Source organism: Oreochromis aureus, linkage group 4 (assembly GCF_013358895.1).
Source record: "Oreochromis aureus strain Israel breed Guangdong linkage group 4, ZZ_aureus, whole genome shotgun sequence".
Taxonomy (NCBI): Eukaryota; Metazoa; Chordata; class Actinopteri; order Cichliformes; family Cichlidae; genus Oreochromis; species Oreochromis aureus.
The window spans coordinates 9815518-9832760 of NC_052945.1; the positions used below are offsets into that span (position 1 = coordinate 9815518).

At 40.8% G+C, this 17243-nt stretch overlaps 1 protein-coding gene across 1 annotated transcript in view; it reads right to left on the bottom strand.

The window, feature by feature from the left end:
* The window catches only part of si:ch211-278a6.1 (SRC kinase signaling inhibitor 1), a 57832-nt gene that overhangs the window by 20790 nt on the left and 19799 nt on the right, over window positions 1–17243 (bottom strand). The window contains exons 4-13 of the mRNA XM_039611264.1: window positions 11000–11195; window positions 10243–10254; window positions 9526–9821; window positions 6887–7707; window positions 6476–6577; window positions 5928–6055; window positions 4354–4374; window positions 3534–3694; window positions 1216–1391; window positions 132–262 (exon numbers count right to left, since the gene is read on the bottom strand). Of these exons, the coding sequence (XP_039467198.1) occupies window positions 132–262; window positions 1216–1391; window positions 3534–3694; window positions 4354–4374; window positions 5928–6055; window positions 6476–6577; window positions 6887–7707; window positions 9526–9821; window positions 10243–10254; window positions 11000–11195 (2044 nt within the window). The remainder of the gene's footprint in view (window positions 1–131; window positions 263–1215; window positions 1392–3533; window positions 3695–4353; window positions 4375–5927; window positions 6056–6475; window positions 6578–6886; window positions 7708–9525; window positions 9822–10242; window positions 10255–10999; window positions 11196–17243) is intronic.

The following is a 17243-nucleotide window of genomic DNA, read 5'->3' on the forward strand; positions in this document are numbered from 1 at the left end:
TGATTAAGTGCTACAGATTGGCTGTTCGTGACTACAAGTTAGCCAGTGCATTGATGAGTAACTAGGGCATTATAAAGGCTGTGTTTTCCTTTTTGCGCCCGTGTACAGTGAAATCCACCAGAATGACTCACTTTTCAGCTCCGTGAGTGTTTCTCCCAGCTTTCTGAGAAGAGTGGCCTTCTCCTCCAGCTCCTGCACTGTCACCAGCTTGTGGTTGACAGACGACTCCTTCTGGATCTCCTCCACTGACTTCTCCAGGTCGCTGAGATGGAACAGACAGAAGGCTGAACACCAGGGATTCCTCCGCCACACTTAGATTCGACTGAATATTTATCTCAAAATCATGATATTCAAGTTTCAGCCATGCTTTTGCCAATAAACTGTCTCTCAATCAACTGGGAACTAGATCAACAGTTTGGGCAAGCTGAACTGGAGGAGGTACAGATTAGTTTTGGAAAGTTTCATGCAGCAACTGAGGTAAAAAAAAAAAAACTTTTAAAATAGCTATATAATATAACGCCTTCAAGAAAACATAAACTACGCAAATATAAATTTGTTAAGTGCTAATGTTGAGTTGATCTAGTCTGGTCCTCAAGACATATGATGAATAAAATTTCAGTGTATAATTAATGAAAATAATTGGCTGCCACTAGCCAGGCAAAGTACCAGACATCGATTAGCAGGGATCATCTAACAGTTCAACTAATTATTCTGAAATCCAAGTGCAGAAATGAGTGACATTCAATAAGTCTTCTTCGACTCACAGAGCGATCCAGCAAATTTCAACACAGTGAAAATTTCCACATACAGGGCTGAAGCAGGTTATCTGATTATTAAATCTCAAGGTAGCTCTTTGGACTCATTTTGCAGTCACTTTAATTAGTTGTTGGACAGTCGTGTACCTCAGATCTTAATAAGCATCTTGCTCTGTGCCGGGCTTAATTATAGCGACAGTTTTATCCTATCAGTGTGTTGTAAAAAAGACATGAATTTTGCTATGTCTGATTTGATTAGAAAATACAAGTTAAAATACATCTTAAACTACACAAATGTCAACCAGTATTCACCTATAGCACAGATTGCATTCATAGATTCTTCTATATTTGGAAACCCCCCTTTTTTAAAATTATTACTGGTTTCTATCATCAAGCATGTACTGCTCAACAACTGTTATACAATGCACTGCCAAGAAACAAATCATGTACTGTAACTGACTGGAGTTGCTGGATGATGAGCTCTTCCTCGTTGAGATACTTGAGTCTTTCTTCCTCCACCAGGAGGCGCTGCCTCTGGAGAGGATCCTCCTGCTTCCTCAGGGCATCAGTCACGCGCACATTCAGCTCCGCCTCTGTCCGCTTCAGCAGCGTTCGCACTGAGTCCTGGTTCTCTAGCTGCATGAAAAAAAGCCACACATTAAAAAACAACATCGCAGAAATACACATACGCTCAGCAAATATTTGGAAATTAGCTGTGGGAATGTTAGCCTTCTTGGTCTTTGGAGCATTGCTTGCTGGCGTTATGAAAGCTGCTATTTCATTTATCGCAAAATAATGTCACATTAAGGAGGAGAACTGGAGCTGACTAAGGCTTTACAAAAAACTTCAGCGATTTGCAACAACTGCACACCTTTTTCTACCTTGTCCTTGAGAGGTCAGGTTCTGTGGCATCTTTACTCCATGACCTTCCACATGAGAAGAACACTTAACTCTGTCCTTCAATGTATATTAATTTTCCAGTCAATATTAGTGAGTTTTAGCCTTCATGATGTAATGAACAATATATTCTTGAAACCGCTGTGAGATACAGCCAATACTTCACTTTCTGCTGTCTGTATTTGCATTAGCATGTGCACACAATATTGTTCTAAACACAGAGGGCTGAAATACCCTGAGGAAAATGAAACAGATGCACCAAGCATGAACTCCGCTTGCTTTGTGTTATGAAAGGAATATTCTACAGGACTATGCATGTAACACAACTCCCCAAGATGAAATCACCTAGTAAGCAAGAAAAATGAATAATTGATTATTCTTTTGTTCCAGGAAGTGAAGCAAGACAACAATATCGCTAACATTTATAATTACCCAGTATTCCCTGATATACTGCCAGCAGCAGTGATGTAGATGCATGAGGCCAAAAGCAAGGAGTACAGTAACACATTAAAGAAAAATGTTTAATGCATCTAGAGAAATAGCATGCTCTGCTGCCTCTGTCTTGCTCAGTTGCCTGTCTCTCCTTTACCCTCTTGCATAATTCATTCACATGTAAAATTGAAGCTGTTGGCCATCGGCACGGGCAGCAATATAGGCCCAGGTGCAGAGGTCACACTCGGGCACACTGACACGCGAACAGCAAACTGTTCTCTCTTCGGTGCATCACAACCATTGGTGTTTGGCTCACCATCTCACTGTTTCGCTAGTTGAAAGCAGCCTTGCAACTGCTCTTACGGAACAAATAAAAGCACTACATGCCTATCATCTCTCACTTCCATTACTCAATTTTTCATCCCTTTTCCTGCAAGAAACTCCACTCCTCTGAAAGTGAGAGCATTTATCTCATCTCTTTCTAATTCCTCCTGCAGTAACCATGGCACCACTTCAAGCGGAGATAAATGAAACGCATACAGAAAGGACTTAATTTCCACATTTTGGTTAACTCTTCTTGTGGCTTTCTGTCTAATTCGGCATCTATCTCGACAGGTCTAAGGAGCGAAATGGAAAAAGACGCTCCAAACAAATGCTACTAGCACATCATTCACGCTGATCAAGATAATGCCAGTTCACTTCAGTAAAAAATGGGTTTATCTCAACCCAGAAACAGTGTCCTGGTTTCTCTAAATAATCTACTGAGCATGCTGTCAACACTCTTCCTAAGGACTACTTCTTCAGTAGAAACTTGTTAATAACAACTGCTCACAAGACTGTGTAATATGCAGAGTCATCAGTAAAGTGTCTCAGGCAAGGCATGCTGCTGCTGATTTTTTAGAGCGTACATTTGCAAAGCCTTGAGCAACACATACAAATACAAATAACCATTTGCATGTTATTAGGGTAGAGGTCGGGGTGTTAATAATTGTTCACCTTTTCCAATTTGTTTTGATGAGTTATACCACTGTCACAATGAATTTACATTTAGAAATATTGCATTAATATCAGATGTCTTTGTTTCTTTTTATCCTTATTACATATTTATATGTATTTGTTTTTCTGTTGTGCAATAACAAGAATATAACTAACAAAAAAGATGAATGAAAACATTATTTTCCTCCATAGGGAGGAGGAATAGATGTGTCCAGATACATTTTATGTAGTTCTTACATAGTGGCATTCAGTACACAACCACAGAGAGCTCGGTTCACAAACACAGATTGCCATTTGCAGCTACGATAATCTTTTAGATGAGACAGGAAACATGAAATATAAACTCGAATATCAAAGGTATATTTAGAAAAACAAACGAGCTAGACAATAACCAGTTTTCTAATTCCGAAAGGACAAACCGATGATTAACTTTTAATCATGAATATCAAATACCTGGATCTTGCGTAGCTGGTTGAGCTGTTTGCGCAGGTCGCTGGCGTTTTGCTGCAGACCGTGAAGATGGAGCTGCATCTGCAAGCGACCAACGCTGTTCACCTGGATTGAGTTAGAAGGTGGCGGCGGCATCAGAGCTAGAGGTGCCGACGGTGTATTTGCTGCCAATCACAGAGCAGGAAACGGGGGTCACCGGGAGGTCGTTGGGAAACAAAGCGGTTAGTTTGTTGGGTTATGCTCCGGTGAGAGTTGCAGCCAGCCAGCATGACACAGTAAAACAATAACACAAATACACACTTGCCATAAAGGCCCAAAGAAATTACATATACAGAAACTCTGGGCACACACACACAGAGGATATAGTGTGTGAATACAAAAAAGTCCCATATTCACAAAACTCTAATTGCCCAGTGGGAGAAATATGAGCTCATGCTATTAGTAACCCATAGAGAAGTGCAATTAGTCTATTCAGCAGTGACACACGGGGATAACCATGCTCTTATCTGAACATAGGCCTTTGTGAGTATGGCCATTGACCCACCAGATATTCTACCACACATATTCACACACCCTCACAAAGGAGTCTTCCACTGTGTGACAAAACAAACCTCTGAAATTCGCAAAGGAATAACCAAGCAGAGATTTAAACAGTAGAGACAGAACAAGGGGAGTCTGCTTTCTGGGAAACCAACCAGGAGATAAATAGGAGAATATACACTGCCAGCTACCCAGCAACACCACACACCCATACAGAGGTCAGGGAGCAATGAGAAATGTCTGGAAGGAGTAAAAGGGCGATAGAGTAGGAGATGGAAACTACCTTTCTTCTTCTGTCGTCCGGCTGGAATATAGAAAGAGTGAGCCAGTTACCAAGAAATTAATGAGTAGCAGAGAGACAAAGAGGGAGAGGAAAGTTTAGATTTACAGAATGGTGATCCCGGAGAACATTTTATTGACTATAGCAGAGACAATGGCTGTGGTGATGGCATAAGTCTTCTGGCAGTGATCCAATGCATGAGGAAGCTTCAAAGACAACAGGGTTATAAAATTATGGAGAGACAGGGATGACTGTACAGTATCAAAGGGATGCATCCAGTATACCTATTGGGCTGCAAAAGCTGCAAAACTCCTGTCAGTATTTAACAAATTCTATGATTAAATATTTGTTTCTTATAGAGAATATCGAATATTTTGAAAAATACCTTTGAACACAAAATTGAATTTACATGCCGCCAGCAGAGACAGTCACAAGTGAAGGAATAAACCTTCCAGAGACTTCAAAGCTGTCTTATTTTCTCTTTCTGGAGGTTATGTTTACAATTTGGCATCTCAGTTTATTTAACACATTTCACGAGCTGTCACCAGGTATATTTTTCAATCTCTGACAGATCCGTTCTAGCATTTCGCCTCTGCTTTCCTGTATTTGTACTTAGCAATGCAAAAAAACGTTGCTGTACAATCTCAAAAGAACCAAAGAGTAATTTTCTCATCTGACCGAGCTTTAACAATTCTATTAACCCGATTTGATGCTTGATTTGATGCTTAATTTTGATTATCAAATGATATATTAGACATTTGAAATTAAACTTTTCCACTTAAGAAGCGACAGAAAAGCAAAGACGGTCAAAGAGAAATAGAAAAAAGAGCTATGAATGAGGTGGAAATGTAATTTCTCAGAGAGTGTCCAAAGGGGCTTTAACACTGAACTCATTTGGTTCAATTAAAATAAACCCTGGCAAGTTTTCCTGTGTAATGCAGTTAGTTTTGGATAGCTAGAAGAAAAATTGTCCATGAGAATTATTATGACTTCATAAGCTAAATCTGCTGTTAGATTTGCAATGCTTATAATAAAAAATGCACAGCCAATGTAGGATCGCTGTTTACGATACATGGAAGTATTACCATATAACCTATCATACCACTGATTTATTAAAGATATTTCATCTGACTCAGTGTATTATGCACTATATTTGGCCCATTAACATGTCAATATACATTCCCACTAGAGCTAAAGTGAAATAAAATTCTTTGAATTCTGCTTGGGATGGGACACTCCATTACTGTATATGTAGATAAACATGTTTAAGTTCCAGGGTCAGACTGTATAACTACATATTCACATGTAGTTTCATAGCTAACACATTGTTTGAACACTGCTGGAATAGAACTAAAAGTTCCAAATAAACAATTACCAACTCTATATTTCTAAACTTGACTTCTTATCCACCCTCTTGTAAGAAAGTTACCAAGTTGGCATATATTAGTCTTAAACCAGGAAGTCACCGCCATTGCTAGTTTGGGTACATTCGGGTGCGTGCACAGGGAGCACAGCACAGGAAAGGAAGTGTCAGTAACGGTTGGGTTCACAGGTTACAATTACGCTGCTTTACTCACTTCCAGTGGCGGAGCCATCACTGTTGGTTTCGGTCTTCTCGCTGGAAGAGAAAGGTAATGGCCGTGAAAACTCCGTCCCTTGGTCTGGAGGGCAGCCCGCCATCATGCAGAGACGCAGCAGGCCACATCTGAGGATCAACGGCCACAGGGCAAGGCAATTACAGTGCTAACACTAGAAGCACCACTACTGGATACTATCAGACTGATTACATTAACAAGTTGTCACCTTGTTAATGAAGTCTACTGCATATGTGAGGGTAAAGTGCCCTGATAACAATGGTCAGTGTAAGGAATCAAAATCTCCTGAAAGACTCTAGTAGGTGTCTGTATTTATCAGTGCACTGATCAGCATTGTGCCCTGTGGCTAATGTTTAGTGCTCTGAATTTGTGCTGTGCTCACACGAGGTAATGCACCACTTCACAGCTATGGAGCTTATAATGGCTCTTATAATAGATAATTATCCTGTCGATCATCCTGTTTATGTGTCTAAACTAATGCTGTATCTGTGACTTTCAGAGGGTTAATGGGCTGTAATGGAGAGTCTTACGTGCTGTCACTGTCTGGTGCTCTGGTCAGCACACTCTGGACGAGGCCAGTCAGACTGGCTATCTGCTTCTCCATGGCCTCCATACGCTCCAGGCGATGATCCCTGCAAAAATAACAAACGGCACATCTGTGAAACAAAACACTGAACTCAACACAAACTAAGAGCTGAAAAAACACTTGGATTTGGTGCAAACAGAAAAATATTTGTTTTTAGGGATTTGAAATATGCAAATTTGAATAGGAGATTGTTAAACATGAATTAATAATATGTGTAAAATTTTATCAGGCAGAGAAAATATGTAACATTGAGGGTTTTTTTTGTTTGTTTGCTTTTTTTTCCCTGATGCACAGTGCATCAGAAGATACAACAAAATACATGAATAAAAACAGAAAAACACTGATTCTTACTGACCTGCTACTGTCAGAATCTTGCCCGGATAACGAAGACCCAAAACCAGATGTGGTGCGGCTGCCCTCTCCAGGTCCAGCTGTTATACACAGAGGGTCAGAACTGGAGCTGGGCCTGGATTTCGGGCTCTCCACAAACACAGAAGAAGAGGCAGAGTCCTTGCGGAAACTCTGTCTAACAGGTGAGGCTCTGGGTGTACTGGAATAAGAGTCCCTGTCCCTCAGCTGCATGTCAGGGATTTTCTGTGGGGATGAGGGTGGCATGCGAAATCCCATGCCCAGAGTGGCAGAAGAGTATGTATCTGAGTATAGTGAACCTCCAGGCTTGTAGAGCGAGTCTTCCAGGTCTCCCTGGAGAGCAGCAGCTGAGTAGGTGCTGAGGGAGCGCACAGAGCCACGTCGGTACAGGCCAGAGGAAACAGGGAAGCTAAAGGGGTCTCCGATCGTAGCTAACGACTGGGTGGAGGCGATGCTGAGGCGGCCTTCGTGCATCAAGCTGTAGGGATCGGCATATAACCCCTCATTTTTCATCAGTGCCATGTTTTTAGCAGAAACTTCTTCATCAGGCTTGACATCGCGGCGCTCCAGGATGGCACTAGGTGAAGGGGACAGACCTGCGTTGGCACCGTGGCCGGCCGAGGGATGGTGTGGGTGTCGGGGCTGATCATGTTGGGGATGGGATCCACCGAAGGATGGAGCGCGGCCCCCGCTGTAGGAGAGGCGTGAGCGCGAAGGAGACCCAGAGGATGCTGAGGCGGTGGATGAAGGAAGCGTATTTAGGCGGCGAGTGGGGGAGGAGTCGCGGGAAGAGTAGACCATTTCCCTCTGAAATGAACAAAGAGGGATGAGAGTTACCATGGAGACCAACAGATGAGTGTGCTGTGATTCCCATTATAATGACTATGACTATGACTTGGATCTGACTGACACCAGACAAGCTGTCAGGATCTGCAGATGCCAAAATATGATGATAAATTTGTTAAACAACAAGACAAATTATTGGTCCAATGGAAGAGATCAGAGATGCTACCTGTGATTTTGTTTATTAGACTAATGATAAAAGGAAATAAAATTGATTGTGTCTACTCAAAATGGAAAGAATCTGCGAGGCAACACAAGACCATGTAGTCTCAAATCAGTATATTTATCTACAGCAGGATGATAACATGATTCCAAAGCTCATTCAACCTGAAAAGCTCTGAACATTTCTTCACTGAGCTCTTCTTCCCTGCCTTTTGTCTAGTATATTATTGTTAAACATGCCCCAGTGCTATTTTTCACTTCACCTCTGGCTGTGTTCTCCTGCTGCTAATTTACTCCTGTTGTGATTTTTCTAATTTCTGAACCTTTTAGATGTCAAATAGTCTGCTTTTCCTAGTCGCCTATCTACTTTTCTAACTTAAGTCATTCCTGTTTTCATTCATTCTCAGCATCTTAGCAAACAGTTTATTGCAGAGAATATATTATACAAAGACAGAGCAATCTGTGAGGTTTAGCTTTTGTAACCAAGGATAGGTTCATTCATATACACTGAAAAACCATGGCATTAAAACTAAACCCAAACCAAACCCTTTTCATGGGGTACATAAAAACTATATGGACTTTATAGTTGCTAGCTTTTCCAACAGAAAAAAAAAAAATACTTATTTTTCTGGTTTCAAATAAGATGTGACGATTTAGGCCTTTGTCACACAGGTTTAGAGACCAGTTAATGACCCTTTGGCAACCTCTGGTCGCTGGAGAAAAATGTATATTCCCTGACCAGTTGACAGGTGGTTGCTGATTTTCAGTGGAAGAAATTGGCCGCAAAAGAGGTGGCTGTACCAATAATCGCCTAGCAAACACTAACTAACCACTGGTACTGAAACTTTAAAAAGTGCAATAGAAACTACATCCAGCCTGCAAAATTGGGGCTTTAGCAATAGATTTCACAGTGACCATGAACAACCACTGGCAACCAGTCAAGGAATACTTATTTTTCTAAATCAACTGTTGCCAACTGGTTGCCAGGTGGTCACCAGCTGGTCTTTGGGCCTATGTGGCTACTTGTTGATGTTTTTTGGTGTACACATACTGGTTGGCCACCCTTTCCCCTCTTTTTCCAAGTCAATTTCTTGTATGAAATGTTTATGTAAACAAGCACAGTACATGCACTGAAATCATTTTTCATTTTCTGTTTGCATGGTTAACAGGAGTTGTATTCTTAGTATTTTGTGAATAATGCAGATTGTAAGCAGAGTTTTGTATAAAAAAAAAACTAAAAAGAAGATCTCCCTCAGGCTCCCTTGATCTTTACTGAAGCAGAAATAGCTTTGAATGTTAAAATATGCTCATTTCACACAGGAACATTGTTCTCTGGTGTCTGCACAGCAACAGATGGCCTACTTGAAGATAAGAAAATAAATTTCCAGGAGGAATACCTGTTAAATTACTAACCTGAATATACTGCAATAGCCTGTCAAAGTAACCACTGAAATAATAAAAATAATAAAAGAACGCACTGTTACCTTACCAAAAAGGCACCCCATTATGGTTTTCATTGACAGTTCAGTTGTCAAACTTGCCAGAGATCAGACAAGAATTGTTCTGTGAAATAGCAGAAAACAGGCTGGCCTTTTCACCTCCCAGCTCCATTCTGCTTACCCTCAAGTCCCCGTTGGCCAGGTGTGCGGCAGCGGGATAAGAAGCATAGATGGGTTCTTTGCGGTAAATCTTGATGATGCTGCGATCCTGAATGTCTCTGACATCCTCCAGCTCGTAGAAGACATTACGGGCCTCGTCCTTGATCAGGATGGCTGTGTTGGGTGACTTCAGCATACCTGCTGTCAACTTCTGAGGGAACATGTGCACGATGAGAGCATGCAGCGTATCCAGGCTGGTGAGCTCATGGGTGATGTGCACCCGACGCGTCTCATCTCCATATTGCAGAAACAGCACGCCTAAAAGAGAGCGACGAAGGAGAAGGTGGCTGAGTCAGAAGATGTTGGCTTTAGTGGATGGAGAGAACTAGCAGAGACATTTTGTTGGCTGCAACTGAAATGATACAAATGTTCTGACTCTTGGTATACGAAATCTAGATAACTTTTCTCATCAGATGTCAGCATGACTAATGGCTAAATGAGTACCAAACCCACTCTTATTTTCTTAATGTTAGATTAGGATTGTGAGAGCTAGTTGAGAATTCACAGATAATGCACAAAGATGCATGCACAGGCTGAATTTTTTGCAAGGTTTTCTTTTTGAGTATAAGTTGCACTACCTATGAATAATTAAACTCCCAAACATCCCAACTTCATAAAAAGCTTTCAGCAGATTCTGCAACGATCATGTAAATAAAGATGTGTTTGACGCCTGACTAACCTGAAAATTCATCTTCATACACCATGGGACAAACAAAAAGTCATACACCATGGGACAAACAAAAAAGAACAAACAAAGCAAAGAAAGACCAAGAGTTAAAAGTCAGGCAAAATTAAGTGTCAGTTAATACTGCAGACAAGTTGGGGAGAGAAGAAAACAAAGACAGTAGTTAGTGTAGAGACAGGGGAGACAGGCAAGCCTGGTGTGCCACTTCTGCTTGAACTTCTTATTCAGGAATGCCCTAATCAGGTATAGCTCTTTAATTTTACACCCACTTCTTTTACCTACGCAAGGTAACTCCACACCTTGCTCTTCATGAATCTGCACCACCTTCACATTAATCCTCTCTACACTCCCAAGGCCCTTTTGTTGTAAAACTGTCCTTGAATGTTCTGCTTGCACACAAGGATATTCTTAGTCCTGTACAGTATCAACTCTGTTACAGTTAAATGAAATGTCACTAAAATAACTATCCTAAGAAAAAAAAGATTATTTTTTTATTCCATTCTAAAAACTACAAGACATTTTTGAGCTCACAGGGAGCATACTGCGTCAACACTGAAAAACAAAGTCATACTTTATCAGGTTTGAGTGTTCTGTACATTTTTATAGCAGGTCAATTAGACTAAAGACTGTAAATTCGGTGTGAAAAAACACAATTCCTTCAATTCCTTGTAAGCACAGTGGTTCCCTTCACCAGCTACATGGAGTAAAGAGAAAGCTGCCTTGAGTCCAGCTGGTATGCAGTGATTTTAACCTGGAGATCGTAGCTTATTCTGGCTGGCTGAGCGGGACAGCGGCAGACTCTGGCGAAATCGGTTCATCCGGTTAAACCCAATGGGGATGTCGGCTTCTGACATGGTCTCCAAGGATTCAGCGGAGGCAAAAGAGAGCTTGGCAGCCTGGTCGGCAAGACCAGACTGGGTAGACTGGGAGTGGCGTGGACTGCGGCTCTACAGAGAGAAAGGGGACAGAGTAATTTACTGTGAAGTGAAACTGAGGTGGAAAGAATGGATTGGACGGGGCCAGTGGTGTAAGAACAACTTGAAAACAGAACGCGGGCACACAGTGAGACACCACACAATGAAACACCTAACAAGATTATTGAAGCCCTGACAATAGTTAAGCTAGCAGCCATTTACAAAGAATTACTGGCGTCACAGTCTCTGACGTTAGTTGAATGGTGGAGCAACAAAACATTATATAGCTGTACTCAGTTGGCACAAAACGCCAGGACATCAGCCTTTATGAATCACTTGTAAGGAGAAGTATTAAGCAGAAACTCAGAAAAAGTTAGTGAGACTTTGCACACCTCCCACACGCTCTCATCCAAACTTGTCCATTTGCAGCTACGAACTTTAAATGAATGCTTGTGGGATGGGAGGAGAAGCTCATGCAAATCCCAGGCTGTCACTGTGGGTTTATCCTGCTGGCCTATGCCCAGGCGTCTCTCACTGAAAGACTGTTAGCGCAGCTGGGGCTGAGCTCACTGAACTGTCTCTCTGATCCCCCACCGCTGCAGAGTCTCCTCCAGCTCAGAGGCTGCTGTAATGAGCTCCCAGAATGCTGTCTGCTCATTGTTTGGACGGCAAAAGCAAACGCATCTTTGGCCACAGTGTAGGAGCCATTCCTGTCTCATCCTCCTTGCACCACAAGCACAACACTCTTCTCCCTTTCTAAGAATTTCCCTGTCTTCCTTTCGCTGCCTAAGTCAAGCAGCAGCATGGATCTACTGCTGCTTCCATTAATGTGGTATTTAATTAATGGGAGACTGACAGAAGCAATATGGAGGGCCATATCTGCGCTCATTAAGTCTCAGCAGTGGGCTGTTTGAATTCATTCATAAACACACAACACTGCACAGAATACACAACCACTGTACATCCATTTATGGTTTTGTTAATTGGGTAATAAGCCAGGAAAGCATGCTGAACAAGAAATGAAAGATGCAAACAGAGAATACTTTCAAAATGGATTTTTTTTTCAAAAATAATCAATTAACTACTTAATCAGTAAAATGAAAAAATAGCAGGGAAAAAAATCCATCTCAATATCCCAGATAGAGAATTTCAAAAGGGTGGGTTTTGTTTTTACCAGTAGGCAGCATGTGACAGTATACTGTCACAGTGGGCAAAATGAATGTAGCACAAGATTAATTTTTTTTAGCCTTGCAGGTGGCACAATTCAATGGATGGCAATGTCACCCTGTCAGATAGTCGATCGACCACCTCGGTGCATACTCAGCTTTTAGATCGATTGCTACAGAATTTTGCACCGACGATCATAGTTCAATTTGTCCAACACTTCCAACTGAACACCAGCCTAGCTTTAGCTTTAGTAGATATCCTTAATATGTAGATGTAAATGATAATAAACATTGCAGTACTCATGCAACTCAATGAGATAAATCTTTTTTACTTATTAAACTTCTGGGAATCGAGTAATTATTCCAGTAGTAAATGGAATAACCAAACAGCAATATATGGGACCTTACATCATGTTAGGTACTGCAGTCATTGGTAATTTGGTCTTTTAATTAGCTGCTGCTGCATGCGTTCACGTGTATGTTTACAAGACAAGTTACAAACCTGCAGCAAGACTAAAAATCCCCACAACAGTTTTTTATAATGTAACCTTACATTCCTTTTGTCGCCATCATACATAATTCAATCACGCAATCATACACAGTGAACTAAACCAGTGATGGTAGCGGCAGACAGTGTCTGAGCGCACTGAGAAACTGCGATGCTGACAGATAACCCCCACCATGTTTTCTAATAGGGTAATTTATCTAAGCTGTGACCACACCGAGGAACACAGCCAACAGCATCACAGAGGAGGAGGAGGAGCACGCACTGTAGCTTGCATCATTCTGGCCAGAACATCCTACATAGGGACATTAAGGGGTGAGGAAGGTTGGGGGATCAAAATAAACCCTGGAGATTTTATTTACGTTTCCACTGTTTTAGTAAGCAAAAGCTATGATTGAAATGTTGAAACATGCTTTCGGTGTTATACAACCTGTTTGATGTCAGTCTTCTGCTTAACTAAGAAGCTATGATTAGCAGACTGGCAACACTGGTGAACAGTCATCCCAGCTCTGAGGTAACAGCAGTGTAATTCTTGGGCTTCGTGCATTTGCCAGACAACTATGTAGGCTGGAGTTATTTATACATGACCTTACGTCAAAATAGGCAAAATAACCAGTTGTAATTTTTACACTTTACAGGCTAAACAGAATAAAAGGTTACTTACTGAGCTAAAAGGTACCGATGTGTAGATTTTTGTTACTTTTTAGAATGAACCAGCATAGTGAGGTGTGCTAATGATAGTGTTGTTTTCATATATGCTTCACATACATGAGGCGGATAGCAATCTTCTCAACTAACTCTTGTTAAGAGAATGAATAAGCATATTTCCAAACTATTTAATTTTTTAATGTTAATTTTTGCTAGACTATTTGTAGACTACACTTGAAGTTTTAAATGCCAATAAAGAAGGAGGGTGATAAAAAGCAGTTTTTGTACTCTGTGCTTAACAAATCCAGGTGTTTAGCCAACACAGAACAGGTGCTGAACCAGCCGTCTAAATGAAATATTACTCAGTAAAACTAACACCCAGGAGCTGATTTGGCAAAGAAATGCAGCTTTTTCTATGAATGGGAATATGAGCAACTCTGAACTACAGCTTGACTCATTCTAGCTGTCCTTGTTAGAATATTATTTTAAAGCGAAATAACCCACTGAGCTTTCTAGGAAATGGAAAAGGGAGAGTATGATCCTGTATGTCTGAACTAGCTTTCCTGTCGTCTTTTTAAACCCAAATTTACCTCCTTATTCACGCTGTATTCTCTCCACAACTCCTTTCAACATGCTGCAAAAAAACGACAATGAAATCCCCATGTATGACTGGGTGTAAGATTACTGCAGCTGTTGTTATATGTGGTTTTACTCAGATTGTCTTGTTACAACAGTCCCCAAACACTGACTTCCATATTGGTGGTTTATGTGATATGTAAACTGAAAATGTCTCACTGTGGTAATTTTGCATTGTAAATAATATATGTGAATACACCATCTGGTCATGCATCTGGTGCTGCTAGAAATGCCAGTGTTACATCACGGTGTTCATAGGCTTATAGGAAAACTGGTTTTACCTCCTCATTTTTCCTCCACACCCTCCCACCTTCCACCCCCTTCCCTACACCTCAACCTTTTCTTTTAGACTTTTTCCAACAGCACTCAATTACTGTTGAGAACTCCACGCTGCTATAAGGGCATGGCAGAAGAGAGGAACAAGAAGGGAACAGGATGATCTTACATGGAACACAAGTGAATAGAGTGGAAAGTGGGACAAGGCAACCTAAGGCTACAAACTGCATTAAACTCATTGCAACCTCCCACCATGTCTTTTCTTGTTTCTTGCTTGTAGACACTAGCACGAGTGCATACACACAGACACACACACACACACAATGGTCTACTCTGCTTTAAGGTCAAAAGCCTTGTAGCCTTGGTATATGGCTTTCTATGTTTGGGGGAGCATTTCTCATCAAACTCCAACTTGTACTTCAGGGTCGTCTTATTTAGACTGCAAACTAGTTGTCAGATTTTTTTATCTCTTCTTCAATAAAAATGGTGAACTTCACTTCAACCACAGAATGTTTTAATCAGAGGTGCAGGCATACTGTAATTATACTTCTGGGGCAATCAAAAAATGAATGCATCTGCAAAGTGTTAAGTTATCTCTCTGTGAAGATTACATCTAATTTTTACCCTGAACTTGTTTTCTGATATTGTGCTCAGTTTGAGGTGGTTGATGCCTGATTAACTAACTGCCTGAAGGTTCAGTGACCTGGCTGTAAAAGTGAAGTGAGCTGGAGTATATTTTGAAACTTGAAACCCCCTCTGTGTCCTTATATATTCCTATTTTCCTCTCGTTCATAACATAACATGTAGAATGTGAATAAATATGAACCATGTGATGCACAAGCGGTTAAGAGGAGTTCATGTGAGAGTTGTCAGCATTGGCTATGATACTGCTGAGCATCCAACAAGACAGGAAAATGGCTGAACTACACTGCTGTAACAGTCTAAAACCAGAGGCTGGCTTATTACATGAAGGTTGCTGGCAGCCTCTTTCTAATCTTTTCTGCAAGAGCAGTAATTCTCCTCTTAAGTGATATTAAATTCTGCTGGATTTGAAAATTACTACATATAAAAATGCCAAACACAGCTTGATGTGAGTGAAGCCTTTGGTTCCCGAGGTGTAAAATCTTTAAATTGCAAACCTCACACCTTGTCCACATCTCATACTTCCCCCCCCCCCCCCCCACCAGCTTATTTTGTTCCCCCCTCCTAATAATATCTTTATCTTCCCAGGATGCTTCTGTGTCTTAGCCTCCAGTGATATGTCCTCCTTTCCCACCTTTTATCCCCTGTCACTCATGTGTCCTCCTTTAATTCTTACTCAGCTGCTTTGTGTGAACATATCTGCTTCCCCCTCAGTCTCTGGCAGCAGAGGCCAAAGCCACATCCAGGTACATCTATCGTGTTGTTTCTGTCTACATCTTGAGCATTTTTAATGTTTTTCCTCCACCCACAGCCTGGCTCTTTTCCCACACAAAAAAAGTTCACAGCTCTCACTTTTAGAAAATGGAGAGAAAACAGACCCCTAAATCGATCCATCTCTCACATCCATTTGGCTCTACTTGCTTTTTTCCGTTATTATAGCTTTTCATCTTTGTAGCCAATCTCCTGGACACACAGTCCCCCAACACTCTCAGAGTCCTTTCTCTTTAGAGTACCAGGAATCATCAATGCATGGAACAAACTGCTTTGTAAAATTGCTATAAATTGTAAGTTGTTGCAATAGGTTTGTTTATATAAGACAGTGAGAATAACATAGTGTTCCTCAAGACACCATATTATAACTGAGAGTGTTAGGTGGGTTTCTGGCCGAGAGAAACAGCAGTTTTGAAACTTTGACAGTTTCATTTTCAGGGATATGTTTAGTCATGCATCACCCACAACTTGTTAATTAGAGTTACAAATGTGTCTATATTTAGCATGGTACAATCCAATAAGATCCCTGGAAAACATATTTCAGCCAAAGATGAAACCATGAGTATAGTGCAGTCCTTATACTACTTCCATTTGGGGGTTTAATTTGAGCAGGGAGGGTAATCCAGGGAGAATTAGCCTTAGATTAGAGATGATAGCATGAGGGAGCAGGACATGGCTTTCAGAAGCTCTAGTACAAAATGAAGAAAATTGAACAAGATGAGGCGTCGACATACAGTAAAAAATGTCAACAACAGCCTCTGTGTTAAAAGCATATAAATATCTTTAGATCTATGATCACTTGGAGTATTTTGCTTATTTCATTTGACACTATATTAATGCTGGTGCACCTCTGGAACAAATAAATAAATTCTCTCTTTCTCACTACTACGTTATTAAAACAACCTAACTTAGTGCATTGTGAAGCAAAGCTGCAAAACAACAATATGTGAATAACAAAAAAGCAACTTGCACTAATAAATGCAAAGAAATGAAAACAATCTCTTTCACTGATAAAGAAAATGTTACTACTTTGACTAAAGAAGAGTTAATTAATTTTTGGCTTTTTTCTTCTAAACAGTTCACAGTTTGTATAACGCAGCTTTCAGTTTCTCATTAATGGTTGGAAAAAAACTAAACATCCCAAAAGGTCAACTTGACTTTGGGGAATACTGATGAGCACGTCACGGCCTTCATTGCTAATCAAGAACCCACGTTTTCAAATATAATGATTACTTTCAATTCCATTATTTTCACATGACTTTAACATTTTCATTGGGAATGACCAGGATGGATAAGATTAGAAATGAGTATATCAGAGGGCTAGCTCAGGTTGACATTATTTGAAAATGCAGAGGAGTGATAGTGGATATAGTGGGTAACAAGTGGGTAACGGATGTTGAATGTGGAGCTTCCAAGCAGGAAAAGAGGCAAATTCAT